This window comes from Silurus aristotelis, assembly GCF_946808225.1.
Source record: "Silurus aristotelis genome assembly, chromosome: 3".
NCBI classification, from domain to species: domain Eukaryota; kingdom Metazoa; phylum Chordata; class Actinopteri; order Siluriformes; family Siluridae; genus Silurus; species Silurus aristotelis.
The window spans coordinates 23,765,944-23,790,135 of record NC_139576.1 but is presented as its reverse complement, the minus strand read 5'-3'; the positions used below and the strand labels follow the sequence as shown (position 1 = coordinate 23,790,135).

The window sequence follows — 24,192 nt, the reverse complement described above, 5'->3', positions numbered from 1 at the left end:
TTTTTTTGTTTTTTGATTGGTTCTGTAGCATTAAAGGAATAATCACAGTCCTGGTGTATTCGTTTTGCAAGTATCCATAAGGCCAGGTTTATAGACCATCTTTATCAAATATGAACTCAGTCATACATGTGTATATCACCCAACTTTTTTTCATCTGCTTTAATCATTTTGAACATTTTTAATAAAACGCTTGTATCTTTTAAAGGAAATTTATTAAATTAACCATTTACCTTTCTGCGTTTCCTTCTTATTCCTTAAAGGTTCCTTAATTAACACTGAGGAATAAACAACAGAGCCCTAATACTCCTCTGTGTAAAATTTAATCTGGAGCATACAAACAAAGATCACTGTTATTACACTTTGCCACCCAGTTCTCCATCACAGATTGCTGTTTATGGAAAAGTTTTTCTGTCATGCTTCAGGAGTTTGTATGTTTGCAAGTCCTCTGTTGCTGCAGCTTGTTTTTCAGCTTGTCCCTTCATCATTTCATTCATTAAATGCTTCAGCTCCGGCTCGTTTTCCCTCCAGCCGCTCCACTTAGCCCCACCTTTTATCGCAGGTAGATTCTAGAAAATAAAGCTGCTCTTTATATCCAATCAGCTGTGAAATCCAGCTCCCTGCTCCAGCCAACTTCTCCTCAATTGCATCAATAAGCGCGCAGGCATGAGTTTATTAGAGCAAAGCTCATTTAGTACAGCTCGGCCCACCAGGCATCAAACAACATCCCATTAGCGCGCCAGGCAGGTAACAGACGGAGAATGTTAGGTTAATGGTGTAATCAGGCACGGGTTAATTTATCGATGGTTTCATTGGCTGCTGCGGTAGAGAACAATCAGTCGTGATTTCAGGCGCTGAATGAGTTAGGAGCTTGGTATTTCTTACAGCAAGCGGAGCGGCGATACAAAAAGCCGTCGGCCTTTTTCTACAGGTGTCGACCTTCAGCATTCTTCTGCTGCCTCTCGGAAGGAATTCTTCCTGCGTGGGCAGGTTTCAGATCAAAAATACACAGAACTGTTTCTGCCTGCACAGCAGCACAAACACTGAGACCACTTAACCACCTAATTCATCCTTTCAACCATGCGCTACCTGTGTTTAGCTCTTCTTTTTTCTTTACTGATTATTTAAATGCCACTAGAAGTGTTTGCTATTTCTCATATTTTCTTTTCATTGATATTAATACTCTTAAATTGACACTCTTTAGTCAAAGGGAAAATATTTCTACATGCATATACATTGGAACTGACAGCTAAAGCTTTTAATGGTAGCGGGAATGTTTTCCTGCTTTCCTTTCTCCCAATAAAAACCCTGGAATTCTAAATAATCCTGCTGGGATCTGGCCTCTGAGCCTCTCTTTCAGAGTGCTGGTGGTGTCTTGTGACTCAGAGGGGTCAGCAGTGTATGTGTGTTTGTGTAAGTGTGAGGGGTAAGGTGCACGGTTCCCTGAGGGCAGCTGTGCAAACATTGGCCAGCCTTAGAGGGTCCGGGGCGTCACTTCAGCATCCAGGTGCTCTGTAGGAGATTAACACACGATCGCATCTTTACTAGTATAACACAACTGGGTTAAGAACATTTCAGGAGAGAACATAACCGACCGACCAAGATAAAAATCGAACAGTTCGGCAATAATAGAAAGAAAGTACCTTCCATAAGAGCATCATATCAAGCAGAACCCTGCGTCTATATATAGAAGAGAAGCGTTTGAGAAGGACGCGTTGAGTGTGTGTACTGCTCTCTCAGCAGTGCTGGATGATAAAGCCATTTATCTTTCATTACACGTCACTCGAGCTTTATTGCTCTTTTGTTTTGGTCTCTCTGTCGTTAGTGCCTTATCAAGTTGGGTAATGAAATTTCACTCTCAAAAGTGAAACTTTGTTACCTGGAGTTTTATGAGTACATAACTGGGTTAGAAAACCCACATGAGCACTCGGTTCAGGATTGAACTTTGATATGATGAGTTTGTGAATGAGACGATCGCTCTATTTATTATAACCGAATTGGCTTCATGAGTGTCATCGCTGTTTTAAAGCGATGATAAAATTGCCTATATATAATTGGTGATATTTGGTCCATTCATGGTGGGTTTCTATCAGGTGGGGTTGCTTTTTTAATGTATTTTAAGGAATGAAGGAAAATGGTATTTGGCTGCATCTACCCATGTTTCAACAAAATGAGTATTTACAGCGTTTGGCAGGAGTTTAACATCCTCATGTTTATTCAAAGTGGTTATGGAGTAGAAATAACATTGAGTTTCCTAAACCTTTCTAGAAAGCATCTGGTTAGTACAGCTAAAAAAAAAAAAAAAGTGTACGTTTTCACACAGTATGTGAGGATTTCTTGCAGTTCAGTCATCTGTTAACTGAGCTGGTCAGACAGCCGACACTAAGACAGATGAAACATACAGTTATTTCAGAAAGTACCATTGAAAGAGGTTTTCCAAACTGGCCAGAACTCTGCAGTGGATCACTGGCATGGTCTGAAATGTCTATGTTCCTGCATCTATTTTGTCACGTGTGATGGTGTAGGGTTTTCGCAGCCGTGGCTCTGAGTTTTTCAGACAGCTGTTTCCCACTGACACTCCAGAAATCCCACTGCGAATGAGTACCAGCAATTTGGTGACTCTGGAATGTCCTCCTAGTTTCAGAGGCAGGTGTGAGAAATCCCAAAACAAGAAAAGGATTTTAGCTCCGTCACTGACACCGAATTCCTCCCAGATGCCCGCCATAACACATTAGCGCTGATGTACAGCAATAAATGAGCGACTGACTGATGTAATGTTCTCCTGCATGATATTTTAAACATAATGGGACTTATTATGTGTAATAAGAGTGTTATTACTCAATCCCCCATTGCAGATGGCTGTATTAAATGTGCAATTTCCAGTCTTTTCAATGTAGGTACTGGAAATCAGATGGGATATGACTATGGGCAATTAACTGGACAAATTTTGTTAATACCAGGGATTAAATAAAAAATGGAGGAGATTTGGATTTGAGTGTGTGCATATGCTTTGCAATTTAACACGCCAGAATTGGGATTTCTAAATGCTTCAGCTATTTTAGATTAGTGTCAGGGAGAAGGGCAGACATGTCTGAGAATTCACAGGGAGAAGAATATAGGTTTATTGTAAATATTTTTGGGGGGCGGGGGGGGGGGGGGGGTGGTAGAGGGGTGGTGATGGGGGATTGAACCAGGTGCAGACAGCCGCTACATGTGCCAAAGCTGATAATCTTTCACAGGAAAGATATAGCTGGCCTCTGCACTCCTCTTCTCTGTGTACATGCTTATCAGAGCCTGAGGAAGTTGACATGGCAAGGCCAAGTCCGGTCTGAATAGGTTATAGAGTAGGAGAGTGTGTGTGTGTGTGTGTGTGTGTGTGTGTGTGTGTGTGTGTGTGTGTGTGTGTGTGTGTGTGTGTGTGTGTGTGTGTGTGTGTGTGTGTGTGTGTGTGTGTGTGTGTGTGTGTGTGTGTGTGTGTGTGTGTGTGTGTGTGTGTGTGTGTGTGTGTGTGTGTGTGTGTGCAGCAGACGTCCGGCTGTCTTGCTGAATGTGTGGTCAGCACAGAAGAGAGATTGAGGGCATGCTGATGATTTTTGGAATGCCTGCTTTCCTGCCCTCCTTGTTGCAGTCCTGTCTTGTTATAGCCCCCCATTCAACAAAATGTAGCTAAGATAAGCTGGAATAGCAGACATCGTGCTAAGGACTCTTGAATCTAATGTTCTCCACACTCAGCAGGAGGAACCGAAGATACACACTTTGTGATATGGAGAATATGAGTGCTAATTGATATCTTCAGCGGCAGCTTGTTCGCGGACATGTGGCAGACACGTAAACATGGGAAGGGATCTACTGTGAATAGGTGGACTAATGTATCCTAGATTTTTAAGATGTGTCACATGGCTGCACTGATACTGACCCTGAAATTGAGCTATGAGTAAAGATGTGTTGCAGCTTAACAGAAGCAGCCAAGCTCATGACTGCATTGAGTTTCTTATAGCTTCCTCACACCCTTTTTTTCAGCAAATGTCTACGCCTGTAAAAGGCACAGAGTGCTGGATTATGCCTGCCTGCTCTTGTGCTGCTAAACAGATGATTCCCTAATCAGCCACATGGGCCAGAGATGTCCAAATGTTTTATTGCCACTGGTTTTCCACTTGGTTGTAGAATGTGTCCTGATAGATGACGTCAGTTACTTTAAAATGAAAATAATTGACGCACTTTAAAGTTTCTCTGATACTTTACTACATTATGAGTAAAATATCTGGTCAGCAGAAAAACTAATAAAATGACTTGGGCTACTAATATGTAACCAATCAACACAAAAAGGTGTCAGTTACAGTATGTTTCAGTTCAAAAAGCATCCCATCTTCCTTAAGGATTGAGGATTTCTAGCCCAGTGATGGATCTCTGGGAACCTTAAATTTGAGTTTCTGCGAGTTTAATCCAAATTGCTGAGTGTTCCTTTAAACTTGTCATCATTCCTTTAAAGCATGTCATCTTAATCCTAAACTTTATGCAACAGCAGATTGAAGATGCCATTTTTGGACCGTAGCTTTTTCGTTCACAGCCTCCATCTCTGTATTTCAGCTCGGATTAGAGGTCATTATTGTATTCCCCTATCTCCTCTCCCTCAGGGTCTGTATCCCCTGCCAGTATTTCTCTACCTCTGCTCAGAAGTCCTGGTGTCAAACACAATTCAGTCCCTCCTTTCCTAAGCTCCTATTAGCTCTTCTATTGCCACAGGAGTAGGTAGCGATTCTCAGGCACACAGAGAAAATGTTGAAGGATTTTTTTTTTCTTTTCAGAAAAAAAAAAGCTCTACTTTGTAGTTTTTAACTTTTTTTTTTTTCCACCTGCTCTTTCTTACAGAAGGGGTCCAGTGGATTCCACCGAATACCCCGGACAAGCTTGGCCTGGGCACAGGGACCCTGCTCACTATACCACCCCACAGCCAGGCTACCACTCCAACTACCCCCATCGCCCCCTGGATCCTCGGCACAACGACCCAGGCCTCTACCACCCCCACCCTCCACAGAGAGGCCCCATGCGCCAGGACGTGCCCCCCTCACCCCCTTTGGCCCTCCGAAGTGCCCGGTACGACACCATGAACCGTGGAGGCTTCAGACACACTAGTCCAGAGCGCTTTACCTACACGGATGGTCGCCATCCTGACCCGCGACAGAAGAACGCCATGACTGCAGCCGTTTAAACACAGCAGTATATATCCTGCCTGGTGCACAACCACACAAAACAACATTCAACAACAACTCTGTGTTTTTATGTGCTTGACCTGTGGTTCACTTTGCCTTATCCTGAGTGACTTGCTGCCCAAGGCCACGTCTTTAAAATAAAAAAATACAAAAAATACAAAAAAAAAACACACATACTACATTCCTGTCTTCCTGCCAAGTGAGCATTAATGTAACTACATTCAAGAGCTTCTCTTTTTCTCCAAATCTGTGACGCGACCAAAGGGTGGTGTATGTGTACGAGCATACCTGCTCCAGCTTCCAAGTCGAGCGAGATTCCCATGTTACCATGCCTATGTGAGCCAAGGCTTGGACGCTTCTCCACTTTATTCATCAGCTCAGTCTAAAGAGTGTATTATTGCCTTCTTTCCAGTGCTATCATATTTGGATTTATCCCTAAAACTTCCATTTTATTATTTCTTTCTTGATCTAACATGTGTATTATTCAGTAAATAAAATAAATACAGAAGGCATATGGATGTAATTGGATGGGGATTTTAAAGGGGTTATAGGTCCCCATATACACTTTTGTGCACACTTTCAGTCCTGTCATATTAGAGAAGTCTGTTCACCGTCACATCCGTGGCCTTCTGCCTGTACACTTTAAATCCTTTACTTTCTGCATGTACACATTTATTCATTTACACTAGGGCATTTATTATTATTTACAACCATGCTGTTTATATGCAGTTGTTGGTGACACTTTCAAATAACATCATTTAGAACCACTGACACCAGTAAGAGTCTTTTTATATCTTAAAGGCGTTTTTTTCATAAACTGTTATGTGAAGGTACTCTCTTCTATCTAGTCCTACTGTTAATGAGTTTGTATTTTATATCTGTTCGATTGAAGTCTTATCAACCAAAAATTGAATGTGTTTGTCAAGAAAGGAACGAAGGAACCACCACATCAGAAGGACGAGAAGACGATGGAGTTGTTGCTCCACACGCTTCTCTCGGCAAGCGGCAGCTTTCCGTTCTTATTTTCCGCCGCGCTATTCGCACATTTCGAACGTAAAAACGACACAGTGGACGTTTAGAAAGCAGATAAAGGACAAATTCGATTGTAATACCTTTGATGTACACGTATGACTCAAGTATATTTTCATAGCTCTGTAACAAACCAAACAAATGTTAATTGTGAACACAAACATTTTTTACTAACCTCTTTTATAACACCACGTTATTAAATATGCATTAAAAATAGGATTGTCTCGCTTGAATTCTTTCAAAAAATGTTTTCTCTTTAAAGTGTACATAACATTTTACCTCTGTGTTAGTAATTAACATCTGTTATTATCAGTTTAGATTGTCAGACCTACATAGAGATAAGTTTGTGATTACACGTTTCTATTCTAATGAAGCTTCAGGATTGGAGAATTAAGAGTACATATTTGTAGATTTTTATGCAAACTGTGATATCTGCTGATGTATTGGCTCATTCCTCCGGCCAGGGAAACATGCACTACTTTTACACACAAAACCCACGAGTTAATTTTTCCTGGATGTTCCCTTTTTCACTTTCATAGACTGAACATTGCAAACTGGTGATAAAACAAGCGGCCTGGTAAACGGAGTTCCTTTAAATGTTGTCTGATTTCAGTGGCGCAAGTGAAGTCCAGCTCCAGTCCACCAATCACACAAAGGGTAAAGAGGCCTAAGCAGCCCTGAGACTATTCAGAAAAACGTTGCCACTGAACAGTTCGAGGAGCAAAGTAGAACTTCTGTGTTGGCAGCGGCATCAAGAGACACTGCAGGTGGTGATCAGGCGCTGCGCTCAATCTACAGCCAGGAGACACTCAGCAGCAAAAGAGGGTACTGTCAGCAAAATGTTTAAAGGAGTGTAAGATAGCAGCTCTCCAGGAGCTCTACACATTCTGATGTTCTATTTTCAGCATATTGTGACAATTCTATTTGTTATAGTTTTGTATACATCTGCGTTCTTCAAGATTGGTTTAGGAAGTGCACACTTCCCATTCCCAAGCTTCCTGGTTTGACATTCTCTTTAAACTCCAGGTTACGCAAACATCAGGTCTGATTGCTTCATTTCACCAGGTCTACACATTCCTTGTGCCTGTCTGTTCCTATACGGAAACAATTTCACTTGGTGGATTTGGGGCAATTTTATAGATTCAGGACTATTTTTTATTTAGCTAAATGTTTATTTGTAAGCCATGATGAAATTCTTGCTGCTTTTGCTTTATTATTTCTGGTAGGGTTTTTTTTTTCTTTTATAAAGTGGCAATTTCATTCATACCGCCTTCAAAAATATTTCTGGCGTAATTACTCCGTCCTCCCAGCTTTCCCAGAATCCATTTGGGCCGTGTAATTATTAGAAGTTATTATTAGGTGAACTTTTAATTAGCATCAGAGGCACTTTTGTGTTTGATGTGGCTTGTTCTCCACAGTGTCATGGTTGTCAGGAAAGGAAGAAGAGTGCGTTGTATAATCGTCACCCCACATCGTGATGAGTGGGTCGTTTACATGATGGACGATTTCTATGTTATTTGTGCTTTTTTCTTTGATTTATTTGCTAATTGTTCGATTCGCTGCTATGAGGTAAATTATGCAGGGTACAACAGTATCATTGTATAACGCTGCTGGAAGTGTTACGCAACTCTGCCACCGAATGTTTGAAATGGATTTGGTCTCACGTTGGAGTGTTTACAACTCAATCAGTACTTTTGGCAGCGTGTGTTATCTGGAACGTTTGTCCTGAGCTGAGTGGGGAACAAGGCATCCCTTGGAGAGATGTTAAACTCGCTTGGTGGAAATGTACGGTGAATTGGAAGTGACTCTGTGTATGTGTCTGAACGAACGTCGCAGATCGGATTTATGAAGGGTGGGACGAAAAAATACACCCATTTCTTTCCCCGTCAGGGCTTTAGAGCTTAACACCAGAATGAAAGTGCTTTCTCTGCCATTTTACAGTGGCTATCATTTTAATGGGAGCGGTGCTGGAGCGGTGTGTGGGTTCATATATTCATTTTAGTACGCATTACTTATTTCTTTAATCAGTTGCACATTCCAGTCTCTAAAATGAATGAGTCCACACACACACACACATCCCTGTGTAGACTCTTGTGTGCTGGACAAACTGCTGGTTCACATAAGTATGAACTGATACTGAGAGTAGGCTGAGCATCTCCTTCAACTTCACATCTGCTGAATTGGACCTCATTAAGGTCACTGTTTGTGTATTATGTTAGCACACATTATCCTGTTGAAGTGCACTAGCATGCGGGCACTATGCTTACCGTGTTGTGTTCCTCGTATCCGTCTCAGTGCCTGAGAACATCACAGCAGCTGTTTCCTTCCCTTCTCTCCTTGACCCAAGATTACAGCACAGAGAGATTGTGGTTTGAGTTTCTTCTTTCAGTGAGCATGCGTTTTTAGTAGCGGACAGACTGTTCTTTGTCTCCTGAGCCCAGTGGCTTGGGGCTGATGGGCTTATTTTCTTTTTCTTTTTTTTTTGTTTTGGAAAAACACTTCTTTTCTCGCTCCCTCTCACACAACCCATTTTTGGTTAAATTTTTTTTTTGTTGTTTGTTTGTTTTTGAGAGATACATGATTAAGGATTATGAGCAATCAACTTTGTAATGGATAAATTTCATGAGTGAACATAAGTGGAGAATTATAAGTAAATTATGAACACGAACAAAAGTAAAAACCAAATAAACTTGATGGGAAATTACCCAATAAGATAGTCTCTTTAAAATATATATATATATATATATATATTTGATTTTATTTAAAATGTCATTCGTTTTATTTTTTCATACATATTTCTATTATTTCCGATATTCCATTTGTAATTTAGCTTGAATGAACCTTAATAACTTTAATAATGCACCAAACTCTGTGGTCTACATTACGTACAAATGTATAATGAAATTCTATGTTCTAAAAAAAAAAAAAAAAAGAACCAAAGATGTATAAATCTGAATAATGTAAGGTAGGAGTGGCTTTTGCAGTGATATAGGTGATTGTTTGTTTGCTATCCGATAACGTCTTCTATAAACGTTCTGCTTTCTCCCCTGCGTTATCTTCATGCAGTCCGATAGACTATAACATGATCCTGATATTCGATTACAATCTTTGCTGTTTGTGCCTCGATAACATGAATGCTCTGTGATTAGGATCAGAGAACTGAAACTACAGGTTATTGGAAGCTATAAATGTTGCCAGTTTGTTTGCAAGTTTAATAATTCCAAGTGCATTTCTCACTTCCGTTTAAATGTAGAAAAAAAGAAACAAATAGGTTTGCATTTAAAAATCAGATTTTTCTCATCTTTTTTTCTTTTCAACCCTCTGACTGCTGTTTGATAAGCTGGCTGTTCTTGGGGGGGGGTTTTTTGTGGAATTGAGTTTGGAAAAAAGTGGTCCGAATAGTTCCAAGCTCTTTGCGAGAGAAAAATAATGAGGCTGGCAAGCAGGCAGATTTGTTCATTTCAAATGGCAAAGGAGTAAGGACTCACTCATTTAAGCTTCCTGTTTTGTTTTTCCATCTCTACTGAAACACAGAATGTGATTATTAAATGTTTTTTTTTTAAAAGCTTAGCTGTGATTAGACCCATGTCCATAAATGGTGTGGATAATATAGCAGATACCAGATGGAAAGAAAAAAGAGATAAAAAAAAAAAAATGAATGACCTTGTATGGAAAGAATCCTTTCAGTCCTGATATGGAACTTAATGGATGGTACCTGCATGTCATAGAGGTCACTACCTGCTCGTACAGTGCAGAAGGTGTGAGTTCCACTGCACAAAGTCTAATAATCATTTGTTCCTCGAATCGTGTACCGGTAAAAAACTCACGGATTTGCGATAAGTGGTCGAGGTCAAAGAAAATGTTGTTAAAAAATACCTGAGATTCCTTTTCCTCTCTGTGACAGTGGAAATGGCCTTCACAGCCACATACTAGCATTTAAAATAACTTTGGATTAGTGGATGTTGAAATCGGATCCAAAAACTACTGAAGTGCCCGGGCAGCGTGATTTGAATATGTGAAGTTGTTTGAATCCGCTCTTCACGGATACCGAGCGTCAGATCCGCGCACGAGCTCGGGTTTTTACAAAACTGGCAGATCACTTTCACTCTCCACAGGAAATTATTTAAGTGAGCAAAAAGCCAAAAAGAGATTTTCCACCCCCGAAAAAATTCCAGGCCTAAATTACTGCCATGTGTTGTTTTGTGGAAAGCACGATAATGGAAATAAATAATGAAATAACGAGCGATGATTGCGCAAATAAATCCTGGATTTCACACTTTGCCACAAACTTGAATGTTTCCCCCAGCTCAGATGCTCACATGAAGGCAGGGTTGAGGAAGAGAGACCGAAAGACGAGGAAGAGGAGAGCAGAGAAGGAGGAGACACTTCGTTAACAGCTGCTGTGGCTGGTAGGTGCGAGTCGCTGCCTCTCGTCACTCCGTCACGCACACACTCCACGTTAATCCTCTGTGTTGTGGAGTTATGCTGCTTGTTAACGGGGTGTAAATTCAAATCCCCTTCAGTTGGAAAGCGTTGAAGTATTATTCTCCTTTTCTTAACATCCATGCTTGTGTTTTGGATCTAACAGATAGGCGAGTAAACGTGCCAGCGATGCCAGCCACCATCTTACAACTAGCAGTCGCTATGGAAACCTCACGCCCGCTAGAGTCGACCCGGCCTCTTTGGTTGTCTTGGCTGGTGTGAAGGCTGGAAATAATGGCCGCTCACAAATTCTCTCTGAGGGGAGAGAGTGAGATGAGATCATGGTGGAGTGGTGTGTGAGAAAAGCTCTGGATAAAAACAGTGGAGTTTTGAATACAGTCATGTTTGCTAGGGGATTTTTTTTTAGGAGTTAACTGTTGTGTATCTCACACCTGTTAAGTAAGACCCCGCACCTCATGCTCAAATCTCAAGGCGTTATCTGTCAAGATTTCTTGGGAATGCTCTTATAATGGACTGTTTCATTCAAGTTAATACATTTGGTGGTATTTGTATTAAACACAGTTTATTAGTCATCCTCTCTTAACTTGTGCCACATTCTTAAAGCCTTATTAGTCCACAACTTCGACCTTATCACAAACAGTCAACAGTCCAATTCCACTGGATTCCTTTAGATTTTTACTTGTTTAGCATTTCAATTCAAACAATAGACATTCACTATACAGAAGATGCAGAAGTAGATTTAGATCCCTAATGATTAAATTAGAGGTGACTGCCTTTCAGAAAAATCCTCCCTGAAATGACATAATGAGGAAAACTTGAAAGCAACCAGACTCAAGTGTCATGAGCATGACGATAGGTAGTGAAATTATAACTCATTACCATGTGTATGAGCGTATGCTGAAAATTTAAATTGTGAATCAGAGTCCTGGAATGATTAGAGTTCTTAGGTACACGTCTACAGTATCCATATGTTATTTACTGAAGCAAGGGTGAGAACTAAGCATAACTTTTAAAGATTTAAATATCTGTAAGGTGTCTAATGGGAATAATAGCAGCAGTAGAAACTGAGCCAAAAGCTCCTTCATTTGTAGATTGCCCCAATTTTCAGTCATTTATTTAGATTTCTTTTTCCATTATTGATTTCCTTTATAGGTTTTCATCCCATTGTGACTTAAATTTAATGTATTATTTAAAAAAAAAAAAAGGTACCTATGATGTGTTTTCCTTATGTTAAATTCCCTTTCTTTGCAGTAATTTCTAGGGACTTGTGTTGGGTCTCACAAGGTCTTCATCAATCTGCCCAGAATTGAACACCGGTTTGTATTAACATTTAACTCTATCCAGATTGTGTGAAAAAGGCTATAGGCTGAGAGGATAGTCTGGCCAACAGCTCTATAAGTTCAGCATATTCCTGTGAAACATAATCTTTTCAGTCTTCTTCAAGGGTTCTTTAAATGTTCTCCCAGAGAGACAATGGAAACTTTCTTGTTTGAGATTAAATTCTTTGCTGAGAGAGTGCAGCACTATTGTTTTAGGACTGAAAGTTCCAATTTGAGAATGTTTTACATGGTTTAAATGTTTTATGGTGTTTTGGAAGTTATAGTCTTTGGAGCAGAAACAAATCTTTTCTGCCCAAGTGAACTTGAGGACCATACAAAGTCTCACACTCCTTCACACACACACACACACACACACACACACACACACACACACACACACACACACACACACACACACACACACACACACACACACACACACACACACACGGGTGTTTATGATGCAGCATGCCTTGTATCGTTCCTCTCAGTGAAATCCAAACATGCAGTTCATTATTATTGTCCTAAATATTAGTTACAAACCAAAAATAGAGCACTGAGAAAATAGTTTGAGGAACCATTCACACATGAGCAGGCTGTTGGTTTTCTACTGTAATGGATGTTCAAGAGGATTATTCCATTTGGCTGAGTGTATTTGAGGATTCATTTTTCCTCTTAAACACTTTCAAAGGGGATAAAAACCGCACCGAGCGGTGGAATTTTCGTTTTAAACAAATGGACAGCTCAAGTTAAACATTGAAGTTTTAACCCTCCACGTCCGTGCGTTTGGACTGTGTCCGTCTTTTTGTTGACTCTCTGCTGGGACAGCGTGTCTGGCAAAGAGATAAGCGGATAGAAGAACACACCAGCGCTCTGTTCCAGAGGATGTAAACAACCTGACACCTAGTTTGACGATGGTGTACTTGTCTCGATCGCTCTCTGTCACTTTCCTTTTCTTTTTCTTTTTTTTTTTTCTCCACAAGCTTTCTCACTTCCAAGCTTTCTCACTCTTAGATCCACACTCTCGCTCAGGTTGATCATCTCCCCTGCTGTTTGCATATATGTCTCAGTTAGCGGGTCTGAGTGGGCTGTCATGGTACACAGCTTAGCCCTGTTCCCTAGAGAGTGACCATATGGCATTGTTGTAACAGTGGGGTGTGTTTGAACCAGCAGTGTGTGCTCGTACACACGTAGCGTGTGTTTGTGCAAGACAAGGTACTCGCTTGGAGCATGCCTGCGGCTTTGCCGGCCTCGTCTACAAGCTGCAGAGCGCTAAAAATCGAGTGGCATTGAAGGCGATATCGTTGATTACCTGTAGACACAAGTGTGAGAAGGATCTTCTTTGTTCGGTCTCAGTGAAATCAGAAGCACTGTGGTGGTCTGTGGCCAGACATGAGTTAAATGAGACACGACCCACCAGTCTGTAACTGCTGAGACGTCACTTCATCAGCACGGTCTCATTAGCAGCACTTGGCTCTGGTTTGGTGGCTGCTGTTCCTGCAGATGGCCCATGTCATGAGTTTTTTTGGGTTTGCCGGTAGGGCTTCCAGAGCTCAGCTTTAAGTGTCACCGGTGCGCTGTGACTCATTCCAGCCGAGCCGTGAATAATGGCTCTCACCTGGACACTGACTCGGTTTCAGGCATACAACTTTTTCCGCCAACTGAACTACCCTCTGATCATCACCTTCCCCCGACACCCCCATGTTTTTCTCTCTCTTTGCCTACTAAATGCTTTGACATTCTATGGACTGCTGGTTTTGGATATATGGTTACTTGGACAGCTATTATCTAAAACCTTGAAACATTCCAGACTCAGAAATGTAAACAAATGTTGTTGTGGATAAGAGTGATGCGGGAGCCCTTCTCTAGGTAAAGATGGATGGATTTCACCCCAAAAAACACTCTTCCTTTCACTTCCTGTCCTCACTGATATCAGCCCCTCACTAGGACTGAAAAAAATGTCACCTTAACTAAAAACGCAATTAAGATTAATTGTGCCCTAAACTGAAAATATAAACGACAGGGTCGTGTTTATTATTTTACTCTCACCTCAGACATTTCTCGCTCCTCTTCGATTGTCACAGTTAGATTTCACTCTTCACTTCTCCTTACAGTTGGCTCTTTTTTTTTTTTTTTTGCATCAATGTGCTGATTTGTGATGTATTTATAACTTGAATACAGCTTTTTTTTAAAAACCCTCCTGTTTGACTCTCATCTCATTGAGATCAGTAAAGTTTTCTTCTTTCGTATCTCATCCAAAAAAGTGTTTAAACAGTTTCTATTGCATTCCAACTGCAGAATTTAGAGATATTATAAATTCATTAAAATGCCAGGGTTTTTAATGTGATGTGGATTGAGCACAAGTAAGATTGCCACACTAACTTGATCCCCGAGACATTTTATTAATACAGGCAATAAGCTTGAACTGGTGTAAAGTCTAATTGCACACAACTAATAAGCTGTAAATCCAGGGATCAGTCAATTTTTTAGGGAAAAGGCAAGTCATTTTAATGGTTTGTAATTAAGTATAGGCAATAACATTATTTAAGCTACAGCAATGTCTGAGTAAATGGTGGCATATCTTAAACAAATAATATAAGACTGTGTGCATATATCTGCATTGTAATGGTTCAGATAATGTTCTTCCTCAAGATCCTGCTTTGCTTGAAACTGGCCCTGATGTTATCTATCTCTGTACTCAGCAGCTGAATCCCTTATCTTTGTATCTTTGTGTCTTTGACTTCTTGTTCGTGTCTTATCCTTTGGTCCAGTTGCAGTCTCACATACACTCCGCATGTGACTTACTAGACGGAGGTTAGAGGAGACATAGATAGTTAACTTGAAGTTGGGTTTTCTAATGGAGCTGAACTTGCTCTGTGGGGGAAATGGAACATTTAGAGATGAAACTCCACAAGAGGTAAGAAATGAGGAAAAGACAGGCTTCTCAAAAACAAAGCTCTGGAACCCCCCAAGACCGGCAAATTTTTGGCTGGAAATCTGGTGATCATTCATTTTATTTGTATGAAAATCGTTTCACCACTGTTTCAGTTGCTATTATAAGATACATATAGAACAAATTTTTTTTAAATGTCAAATTATTGCATCCTGTGGTCCACTATTGCCTTTGCTTTGTGGTCCTCTTACAGGTGATAAATGGTATAGACAGTAAAATCCACTGGCCCGAAACCAGTTTGGACCTGCACTTTGCCCAGTCGGGCCATTAGCAGCGCTGTGCGAGCTGCTTTACTGAGCAGCCAGAAATAACAGACTGTGCCAACAATCCATGCACAGCAAGCTGGGAGAGGTCAGAGGTCAATGCGGTGGCGCTAAACCGCAGCTGTGCGGACACCAGAGGAAGTGTGGTAAGTCAATCACCCTTAACACCACCTCTCTCCCTCAACTCCCAACACACTCAGCATTGAAGAAAAAAAAAAGAAAAACTCAAGCTATCCTGGAAATCCCTGGACAAGTCTAGAGTTTAAAAATGTGATATGTACTGTGGAACAGAGCCTCATAACTGCCATATGAAAGGCGACTATGAGATGTGCTATAAATAAGTTGACCCAGAGCCAAAAACAGGCTGCGATTTTAGTGCAGAATGCTGCCATGGACACCTTGTGTAATAAGTGTTTGCAGTAACAAAAACAATCAAAGGCCCCATGACCTTTGACCTGACTTTTGTGGGGGACAGATTACTCGATTGATGTGCCTGTTGCTAAACCTTGTTAGTTTGCGAATGCAACGCAAATGAGCCTTTTCCATTATCTAATAACTCGGAAAAGCTCCCTCTCAGCTGTCGCCCGCTTTATCCAAACATCTGCATGCAACTGCACACCAATCTGCATAAGCTAATTACAGCTAATCTAATCCAGGAGGGGAGAGGTGGCTGAAAAGACCTTTACAAATATCAGCTGTACCCACAGCTTCAGTAATGAAGAAAATGGCTAGCTTACAGATAGAGTGAGAGGTTGAGCTGGTGCAGCTTGTGTTGATTTTCGCTTGTGTGTTTTTGTGAGTTCGGTGTTAATCGCTAACGGACATTCGACATTTACTGTGGCACGCTCTCTGCTCGGCCAGAGGTCACTATGGCAATGGCCGGTGAATACTCATCAGTTTACTGAAACTCGGCCTAGGGTTGATGTTCACTTTAATAAGCTTCCTAGTTCAAGAGAGAGGAAGAGTCAGGGAGATGTGTGTGCCGAACTACTGAACTCCTGACATTTCTGTGGGTCCTATCAAAGGACAGCACTTCAACACATTGTCCCCCCCCCCCCCCCCCCGCTTTTCTACACTTTAAGAGCGTCTGTTGGATGACGCATAAGAGGTGGAACGATTTCTTACACACAAGCACCGAGTTCTAATCTGAGGTACTGCTGCGTCTCTCTCGTAAAACCAATTCACTGCAAAGCCTGTAGCTTTATGCATATACACTTTACCAATACAGCGCAATCATACACATTGCCCACATTAACGTTCTATTATTTCGCATGCATTTATTCTCTTGATTTAATGTTGTGATTCTGTTAGGAGTAACACATAAAAATAGATCATATTGATATCTAATACGTAATTTCCAAAATGCGAACCCCTGCATACCATAAATGGTTTAAAGTAATTGATATTCAGTTATGCTGCGTGCACTGCCAACACTGTGTTAGCCACATGGTGTAAGTGCAGGAAATTCCACTTCCCAGGGGCACCCCAGATCTAATGAATGTATAATAGCTACGTTTCTACTTGAAGTGACTGGTCTGAGTTTGGTACATAGTGCGCTAATGCCTCTTTGCTGTAAAGACTTGGAGATTACCCAAAAAAAAACTTCTATGTTGTAATGAGAGGAAAAATGCCTTAAAATTTTGAGATCACTGAAACAAACATTTTCTCCATCTTTGTGAGTGAGCGATTTTCTAAACTACAGTCTTCAGGTTGAGAGGCTGGCTGAGATAGAGCACTTGTGTGTGCCTTCTCTGTCTTAAAAAAAAAAATGAAGGCGAATTCTGTTTAATCTTAACTTGAGAGAACCTCTTGTGAAACTGCATGCCATTATCTTCTCGTAACTTCCTCATCAAATCACCCTACCCACTATCAACAACACCGCGAGTGTGTGTATGGATAGCTGGGATGGATGGCTGACCGCTCATTCAAACAAACATGATCTCTGACCTCTTGGGTAAACATGGCTGAAAATTGGCTTTTATATACACCTCTTATCTATCTTTCCATCCAATCACTGCCTAGTCCCCATCAGGGCAGCCAAACACACTTTAAGCTAAAGGCCTTGTGTGAGGGAGTGTTTGTGTACATGTTCAGTAATGGTTTTAACAGAACGTCATGGTCAGTGTGAATGCAGCCACTGAAGCCCAAGCGCATGCTGTTCAAAGCTCCACACAAACAGAGGCTGACTGCTCTGAAGACCAGCCTCAAGCTCCTTCAAGTGTTCCATGAGCTTTTATATGTACTTTTGGCAGTACTCACAAATAGGGTGCAATTTTGCCTTCTTCTTGCTTTGGATCAAGATAAGTGTGGAAAGAGAGGGGTGTTTAATTCCATAAAAGCACAATAGTCCTATTCTAACCAGGCAAAAGATTTTGCCATTTAATATCCTCACTCTCTCACCCCCCTCCCTAGTTATTAATCAGGTTATTATAGCTCAGCTGTGTGTGGATATGCTTTAGGAAAAAATCTGTGACTTACCTTCCTCATACATATCATGTGTGTGGATTTGTATTTGAAGGTCTATTTGTGTGTATGTGTGTGCATGTGTTAGCTTTAGGTTTTAGCTCTGAAGTACTGTGTGAGCACTTTCATTTTCTGAGGTAATTCTCTCCAAATATGCTCTGCATTTCCCTTCACTCTGACGCATGCAAAAAATGCGCTTATACACTGAGGAGACTGCTGCATCTATTCACAATTCTTACCTCCCTCTCTTTTACACACTCTCTCTCTCTCTTTCTCTCTCCATAGGAGTAAAAGATAAAAAAAAAAAAAAAACATGCAGTGATTTCCTCTCTAATTTGTTTGTGTTTGCTTACAGTTCGTCAGTGATGTGCTGACTTAGCTGTGCGTTTTTCATGGGAAGCTATCAAATTCATACTGTAGGAAACACACTCCCAAGACAAGATGCCGCTGTTTTTTACATCATGAAGTCCAATTAGCATGAGAACTCACAAAACACATTGTACTTGCTCGGTTGGATTAACTGCCAGTTAGACTGATGTTCACATTGAGAAGAATCTGCTGACCATGTCGATGCTGATTTCCTGTGTGTGTGTGTATATGTATCTGGATGCATATATACAGGTTAAGACCGGTTAAATATTGTCAAACAAATATTTGTATAGTAAGATATTTATTCCAGGAATGATATTTATATCTTTTAGCCAAAATGAATAATACAAAAAAATGAATTTCGCATGTACAATTAATTTTTTATATCATACCGTTTCTGTGTACAGGTGTACAGACATTATGACCACCTGCCTGATATTGTGTTGGTTCCTCTTTCACTGCCAAAACAGTCCTGACCTGTCGAGCAATAAGTTCGTCAGCAGTTTGAGCTACAGCAGCTCGTCTGTTGGATTGGACCACACGGGCCAGCCTTCGCTCCTCACGTGCTACAGTGAGCCTCGGCCACCCATGACCCTGTCACCGGTTCACCACTCTTCCTTCCTTGGACCACTTTTAATGGATACTGACTGCTGCAGTTTGGGAACAGGGGTCTAGCCGGTCGTCTAGCCATCCCAATTTGGCCCTTGTCAAACTCACTCAAATCCTTACGCTTGCCCATTTTTCCTGTTTCTCACACATCAACTGGACAAAATGTTCTCTTGCTGCCTAATATACCCCACCCATTAACAGGTGCCATGATGATGAGATCATTAGTGTCATTCACTTTACCAGTCATAATGTTTTAATGTCAATGTTATGCCTGATTGGCCTATGTAAACACTGCTTTGACCTATTCAAAATTATATCATCCTTTTTTTGTTGATATAATCAACTTTCTATTCTATTTTAATGTTAGACACCTGATAAAAGTTATTTTCAAAGCAATTGGCCACTAATGATTTGTTATTATAGATGGATCTATTTTACTTGCATGATTTAAAGTCCACAAAACTAGTTATTTTTTTTTTAATCTTGTTAAAGCAGCTATAAACATTTGTTCTAGAGTGTTATAGAGCACCTGGAAAGTACAATGTCCTCTGGTCTTAGATTTCTTCAGGGCAGACAGCCTAAAGAAAGAGCTTTACCTCACACTATAAGAGCTGTTATGGAGCTGTTGTTATACAAAACTAGTTAGCACCTTCAGACCAGCCATATAGCAGAATGCTGTGTTATAAATGAAGATGTGATGCAGACGTACAGCATCTGTACATTAGGGTAAACCCCTCGAAAAGGTAAAAAATGCGTCCATTTGCCAAAAGCATTGCGGTGTTGTAAATAAATAATTCAATAAAGCTGTAAAACTCCTGAACACTTTACACCCTCCTAATATCTATTTTGCCTAAATTATTTATGCACACACGTGATAAATACATACATTAATGCTCTGCACCTGCACGCATGTGTGGTTAGCATGCTTGTGAGACCGTTCCATGTGCACTTTTCGCTTGTTTATAGCCAGGCTGGTAGTACAATAATGAGAAGCTCGTGAATTATGAAATAAAGGAGAGTGTGCATCAATTAAAGCCATTTACAAACGTGCACGCACACACTCTTGTTTATGCTTGCAGTCTGAGAGGATTTTTGTTTATCCTGGCATAAAGGTTTGTGTGTGTGAGTGCACGCATATGTCTAAGTATGTATTTGTTTTTAATGTGCGTCAGTGCAGCTAAGTGTGAAAGAGAAACAAAGATAGACAATCAGCCAATTAATTTTTATAAACACAATCACTGCAGTGTTTAATAGTGAAATGATTTGCACGTATTGAGGATTGATGTTCTTGCTGACAGTCACACACGGTGTTATTTCAGCAGGGGGTGGTTTCTTACTTTCCCCAGTCATTGTAGAGTATGTTATGTGTGGGTGCTGGGGATATCTGATGATCTGATCTGATAATGGAGACGGAACTGCTTATTTTTCTTTTCACCCTCTGTGTGTGTGTGTGTGTGTGTGTGTGTGTGTGTGTGTGTGTGTGTGTGTGTGTGTGTGTGTGTGTGTGTGTGTGTGTGTGTGTGTGTGTGTGTGTGTGTGTGTGTGTGTGAGAGAGAGAGAGAGAGAGAGAGAGAGAGAGAGAGAGAGAGAGAAAGAGAGAGAGAGAGAGAGAGAGAGAGAGAGAGAGAGAGAGAGAGAGAGAGAGACACAAGAACCAATGTAAGAGCCTTCAAACCCAAACTTGTATTCTGATGATGAGGGATGTATACTTTTTGAATTGGTTTGTAGTTTCATAAATTACAGTGAAAATACTGACCTGTACTTTGTATAAATTATATTATTGAATTGTTTATTATTGCACAATGTGAAATTAGGTTTCCCCACTGTTTATTGTTGGTTATTGACTGATGGAGGCAGAAGCATTGCAGACAAAAGACAGGCATCAAGTCAGTTCTAGCTGATGTCTGTGATAAGCTCCTCCCCCTTCCATTTCATGGTGCATTATAGGACAGTGCAAAAGTGTCCTCCTTTCTTTCTACACATCAAACTTACTGTTATGCATTAGTATGTAATGTTCGGGTGAAGGCAGCTAACAGTTATAATTAAATGCAGAGGTTTGCACACTAATAATGTTTCCTCAATGGTTGTAAAAAATTGGTGTGTGCTGTAAGATAAAGATTTTGATGTGAGCCCTCTCTGATTTGAGTTTATCTTAAATAATAGTTTTTTTTTTTTTTTTTTTTTTTTTTTTTTTTTTTTTTTTTTAGGCATAATATATTGTACTATATTGCACAAGGTATTATTCTGAATAGAAAATTATTTGGCCATAATCAATACAAAAAATTCACAAAAATCTTTATATAATAATTAATACATTTATATGTACAGTGTGTTGCATGTGTTCACAGTAAAGCAGATTCCTGTCATCTCACCCAGACCGGGCACAGACAGGGCACTGTACTCACTGGCACCAGCTTGCTGCTGGACTTGGCAGCAGGTTACACATGCTAGCTTTGAACAGGACGCTGAAAAGTTCATATCCATTACATAGCCCAGTAATCGTTTTAAATGGTAAATGTGATCCTGGCGCAGGGCTTTTTCTTGAGCCCTATCGTGATGAACGTAACAGGGCCAGAGGGGGAGATGGGAGATATAGGAGTACTGAACCCAGCCAGTAGCACTGCTCCTGTTACCAGGCAGTCAGGACACAATTTTATACAAAGTGAAAAAAGTACAATTTGGAAAAGTGGTGAAAAAGTATTTATTTTTTTCTTTTCACTATGTAATTAAAAAACAGAACCCAACAGTATTTAGGACTCTGGTTCATTTTCTGGTATTTTTTTTAGAGATAACTAGATTGGTCACAGCGACAGAAAGAAGACATTACATATACATATATATGTACCTTTTCCAGATCGACTTACATTTATCTTATTCATTCAACTGAGCAGCTATGGGGGTAAAGGACCTGTTTTTTGAACTCATGACCTTCGGATCCAAAGTCCAGCACCTTAACTACTCCCCAGACTCCCTACACATATGGTTTGTTGATGCAACTGCAAATCGAACATGGAAGTAACACTTGAGTATCTTTATTTGGTTATATATATATATATATATTAGAGTTGTAGATCAAAGTTGTAAAAAAAATTAGCACTGTTTGCATATGGCATCACTGTGTTTCTTGCCCCACTAGTTAGCCACCATTAGTTCCTGTTGGCGTCAGAATTGATCATGTACCGAAGCTTATACAAGCAAATATTTGGTGTTTGACTAGTAACAAAATAAAAAACATAGTTTCAGTTACTGGTGCTTTGAGTTTACATTAATGTGCAATGTAAACTATATACCTGTGTGTGTGTGTGTGTGTGTGTGTGTGTGTGTGTGTGTGTGTGTGTGTGTGTGTGTGTGTGTGTGTGTGTGTGTGTGTGTGTGTGTGTGTGTGTGTGTGTGTGTGTGTGTGTGTGTGTGTGTTCGGTTCTGCTGTTATTCTATTTATTTTTTATTATGGTTTGCTCTGCAAACTCCCTCCCTGTGCCTGGCTGCTGCTGTGGTGCTGCAGTAATTTACTGACCGCCATTTGTCTAGTGTCTGCATTTTACAGCAGTGTTATAAAACTTGTGGTGTTACTGATGCCATAAAGAAATGGAGTTGTGTGTGCAAAAGCGCTTCATTAAATCCATTGTGACTGGCCTGGGCACTCTTTTGGAAAGGGAGAAGATGAAATTACAGTGTGCTGTTGGTTTCCTGGGCTCATCAAGCTCCCATTCCCAACCTCAAATAAGTCACACTCTTTTCAGATAATGCATTAACTACCCATCAATACTCTATTACTCTGCTGTGAGGCTCTTTTTTTTTAATGTAAAATGAACTTTGCTTTCATTTTCTAGTATTCACAGTGCAGAATGGCTCTATCTAGTTTTTGTCTCTTTTTGAATGCACAGCAAACATCTTTGAGGAGCAGATATAGAAGTGTTTTGGATGAGCTCATTTGTGTCCTCGTTTCATGATGAAAGCTGTTTCTTGTTAATAACAGTACTACTGGGCTTGGGAACATGATTGTAGCCCTATTCAATATGGGAACAACAGTTTGTTTCTTCGTGTATTATTATGTGTCTAGAATTAGGTTCTTCTCTTTTTTTTTATTCTGGACGTCTTCTTAGCATCCATATATTACACTCCACTCCGCAAAATGCTAAGACTTTTTTTCCTGTTTCGCTCAGCACACATACACTTAAATGCTTTTTTTATATCACTATGTCTGTGGAAACTGCAATCACCCTCCTACCTCCCAACTTCCGAGACTAATGGAGGGACATCAAAGTGTGTATTGAGCAGCCTCCCCAGGTCTTCATTTCTCTTCACTCACTACTCAGGAGCTCATTCACTGAGCCAGCCGGCCGCACATCAAAGATCGCCTAGGTACTGCGCTTGGCTATTATGCTTCCTTGTTAAAAGCGCACAAAAGCAATGAGATTTTAAATGGAATTATATTGGCGTGTGTGCGCGTGTCCGCGTGCGTGTGTAAAGCATCGAGAAAGACACCATATGCTGCTTTCGAAAGACTGCGATGTTCAGTGTTTATCGAGTTACCAGTAAACTGACGAGTAAAGTAACCTGCTAAAGATGAGCAACACTGAGCTCTTACTCATTGACATCCGTTGCCCACATGTGCTTTGAGTGATTGGTTATCTGTGCATTATCATTGTCACAACACAGCCTCCTCTATTGAGCCCTTCATTATCAGTTTCTCATTCTCACAGTGCACTGTTTTGATAACCTGCTCTGCACGAAGGCAAACCCCTCTTCCTCAGTCCACTGTCTGGGCTTTGATTAATATTGTCAGGGAGATAAATTTTGTAGGCTTAGCTAAAGTCAATAATCAATAGCTATTCATTTCTGTATCTGAGTTTCCGCACAGTGCCATATTAATCACAGCCTATTTAAACAGGAGATTTTCAGCTCCAGTAAATTTACTCGAAGCCATACAGTGTTGAGGTCCGAGGATGTGAAAAACTATATAACAGATGTGGTAGATGCAGTTACACCAGAACAGTGCAAAACCAGCGTAATTAATCTGTGTCGTTACTGCTCGTGCTTATTGATTGGAACATTGTTGTAGCCTTGGGCAGGGTTTTTAACCCTACTGAACAGTTAATGGGAAAAAATAACTTGATTTTACAGAGGGGAAAAAAGTTTGTGGACATCTGAGTGTTATACAGTGTTGTGGAAGCACATAATTCAATAGGATGGCATTAGAATTTCCCCTTCTCTAGAAATTAAAGATTTAGATATGTTCAGGCATGACAAGGCTCCTGTGCACAAACTGAGCTCCACAGCTGAAGTGAAAGAACTCAAGTGGTTTACATTTAGCTTTGAACTCAACGCCACTGTATACCTTTTAAACAAAGCTCGCATTTAAAATGGCAAGTCCAGTGTGTGGGTGTGACGGTTAGATGTCAACAAACCTTTGGGAATGTAATATACATCTGACTGAATTAAGTAGTTAAGTGTGAAAAATATATGATGATTCTTGATTATATGACTGGTCAAGTACTGTATCACTGATATAGGTACCTGATATTCCACACTAGTTT

General features: G+C 40.4%; 1 protein-coding gene and 1 long non-coding RNA gene across 5 annotated transcripts in view; both read left to right on the top strand.

Moving 5' to 3' along the window:
- The window catches only part of pard3bb (par-3 family cell polarity regulator beta b), a 259,615-nt gene extending 253,163 nt beyond the window's left edge, over nucleotides 1-6,452 (top strand). For all 4 annotated transcript variants that reach the window (XM_083537986.1, XM_083537987.1, XM_083537984.1 and 1 more), the window contains one exon: nucleotides 4,867-6,452. In XM_083537986.1, coding sequence (XP_083394112.1) covers nucleotides 4,867-5,206 — 340 coding nt within the window. In that variant the 3' untranslated portion in view covers nucleotides 5,207-6,452. The remainder of the gene's footprint in view (nucleotides 1-4,866) is intronic.
- A 2,292-nt stretch (nucleotides 6,453-8,744) lies between these two features.
- On the top strand, nucleotides 8,745-19,427 carry LOC310724275. Its single transcript, XR_014533017.1, has 3 exons — nucleotides 8,745-8,886; nucleotides 10,543-10,645; nucleotides 15,145-19,427. It is a non-coding gene; the product is annotated as an uncharacterized lncRNA (long non-coding RNA).
- Nucleotides 19,428-24,192: the final 4,765 nt, after the last annotated feature.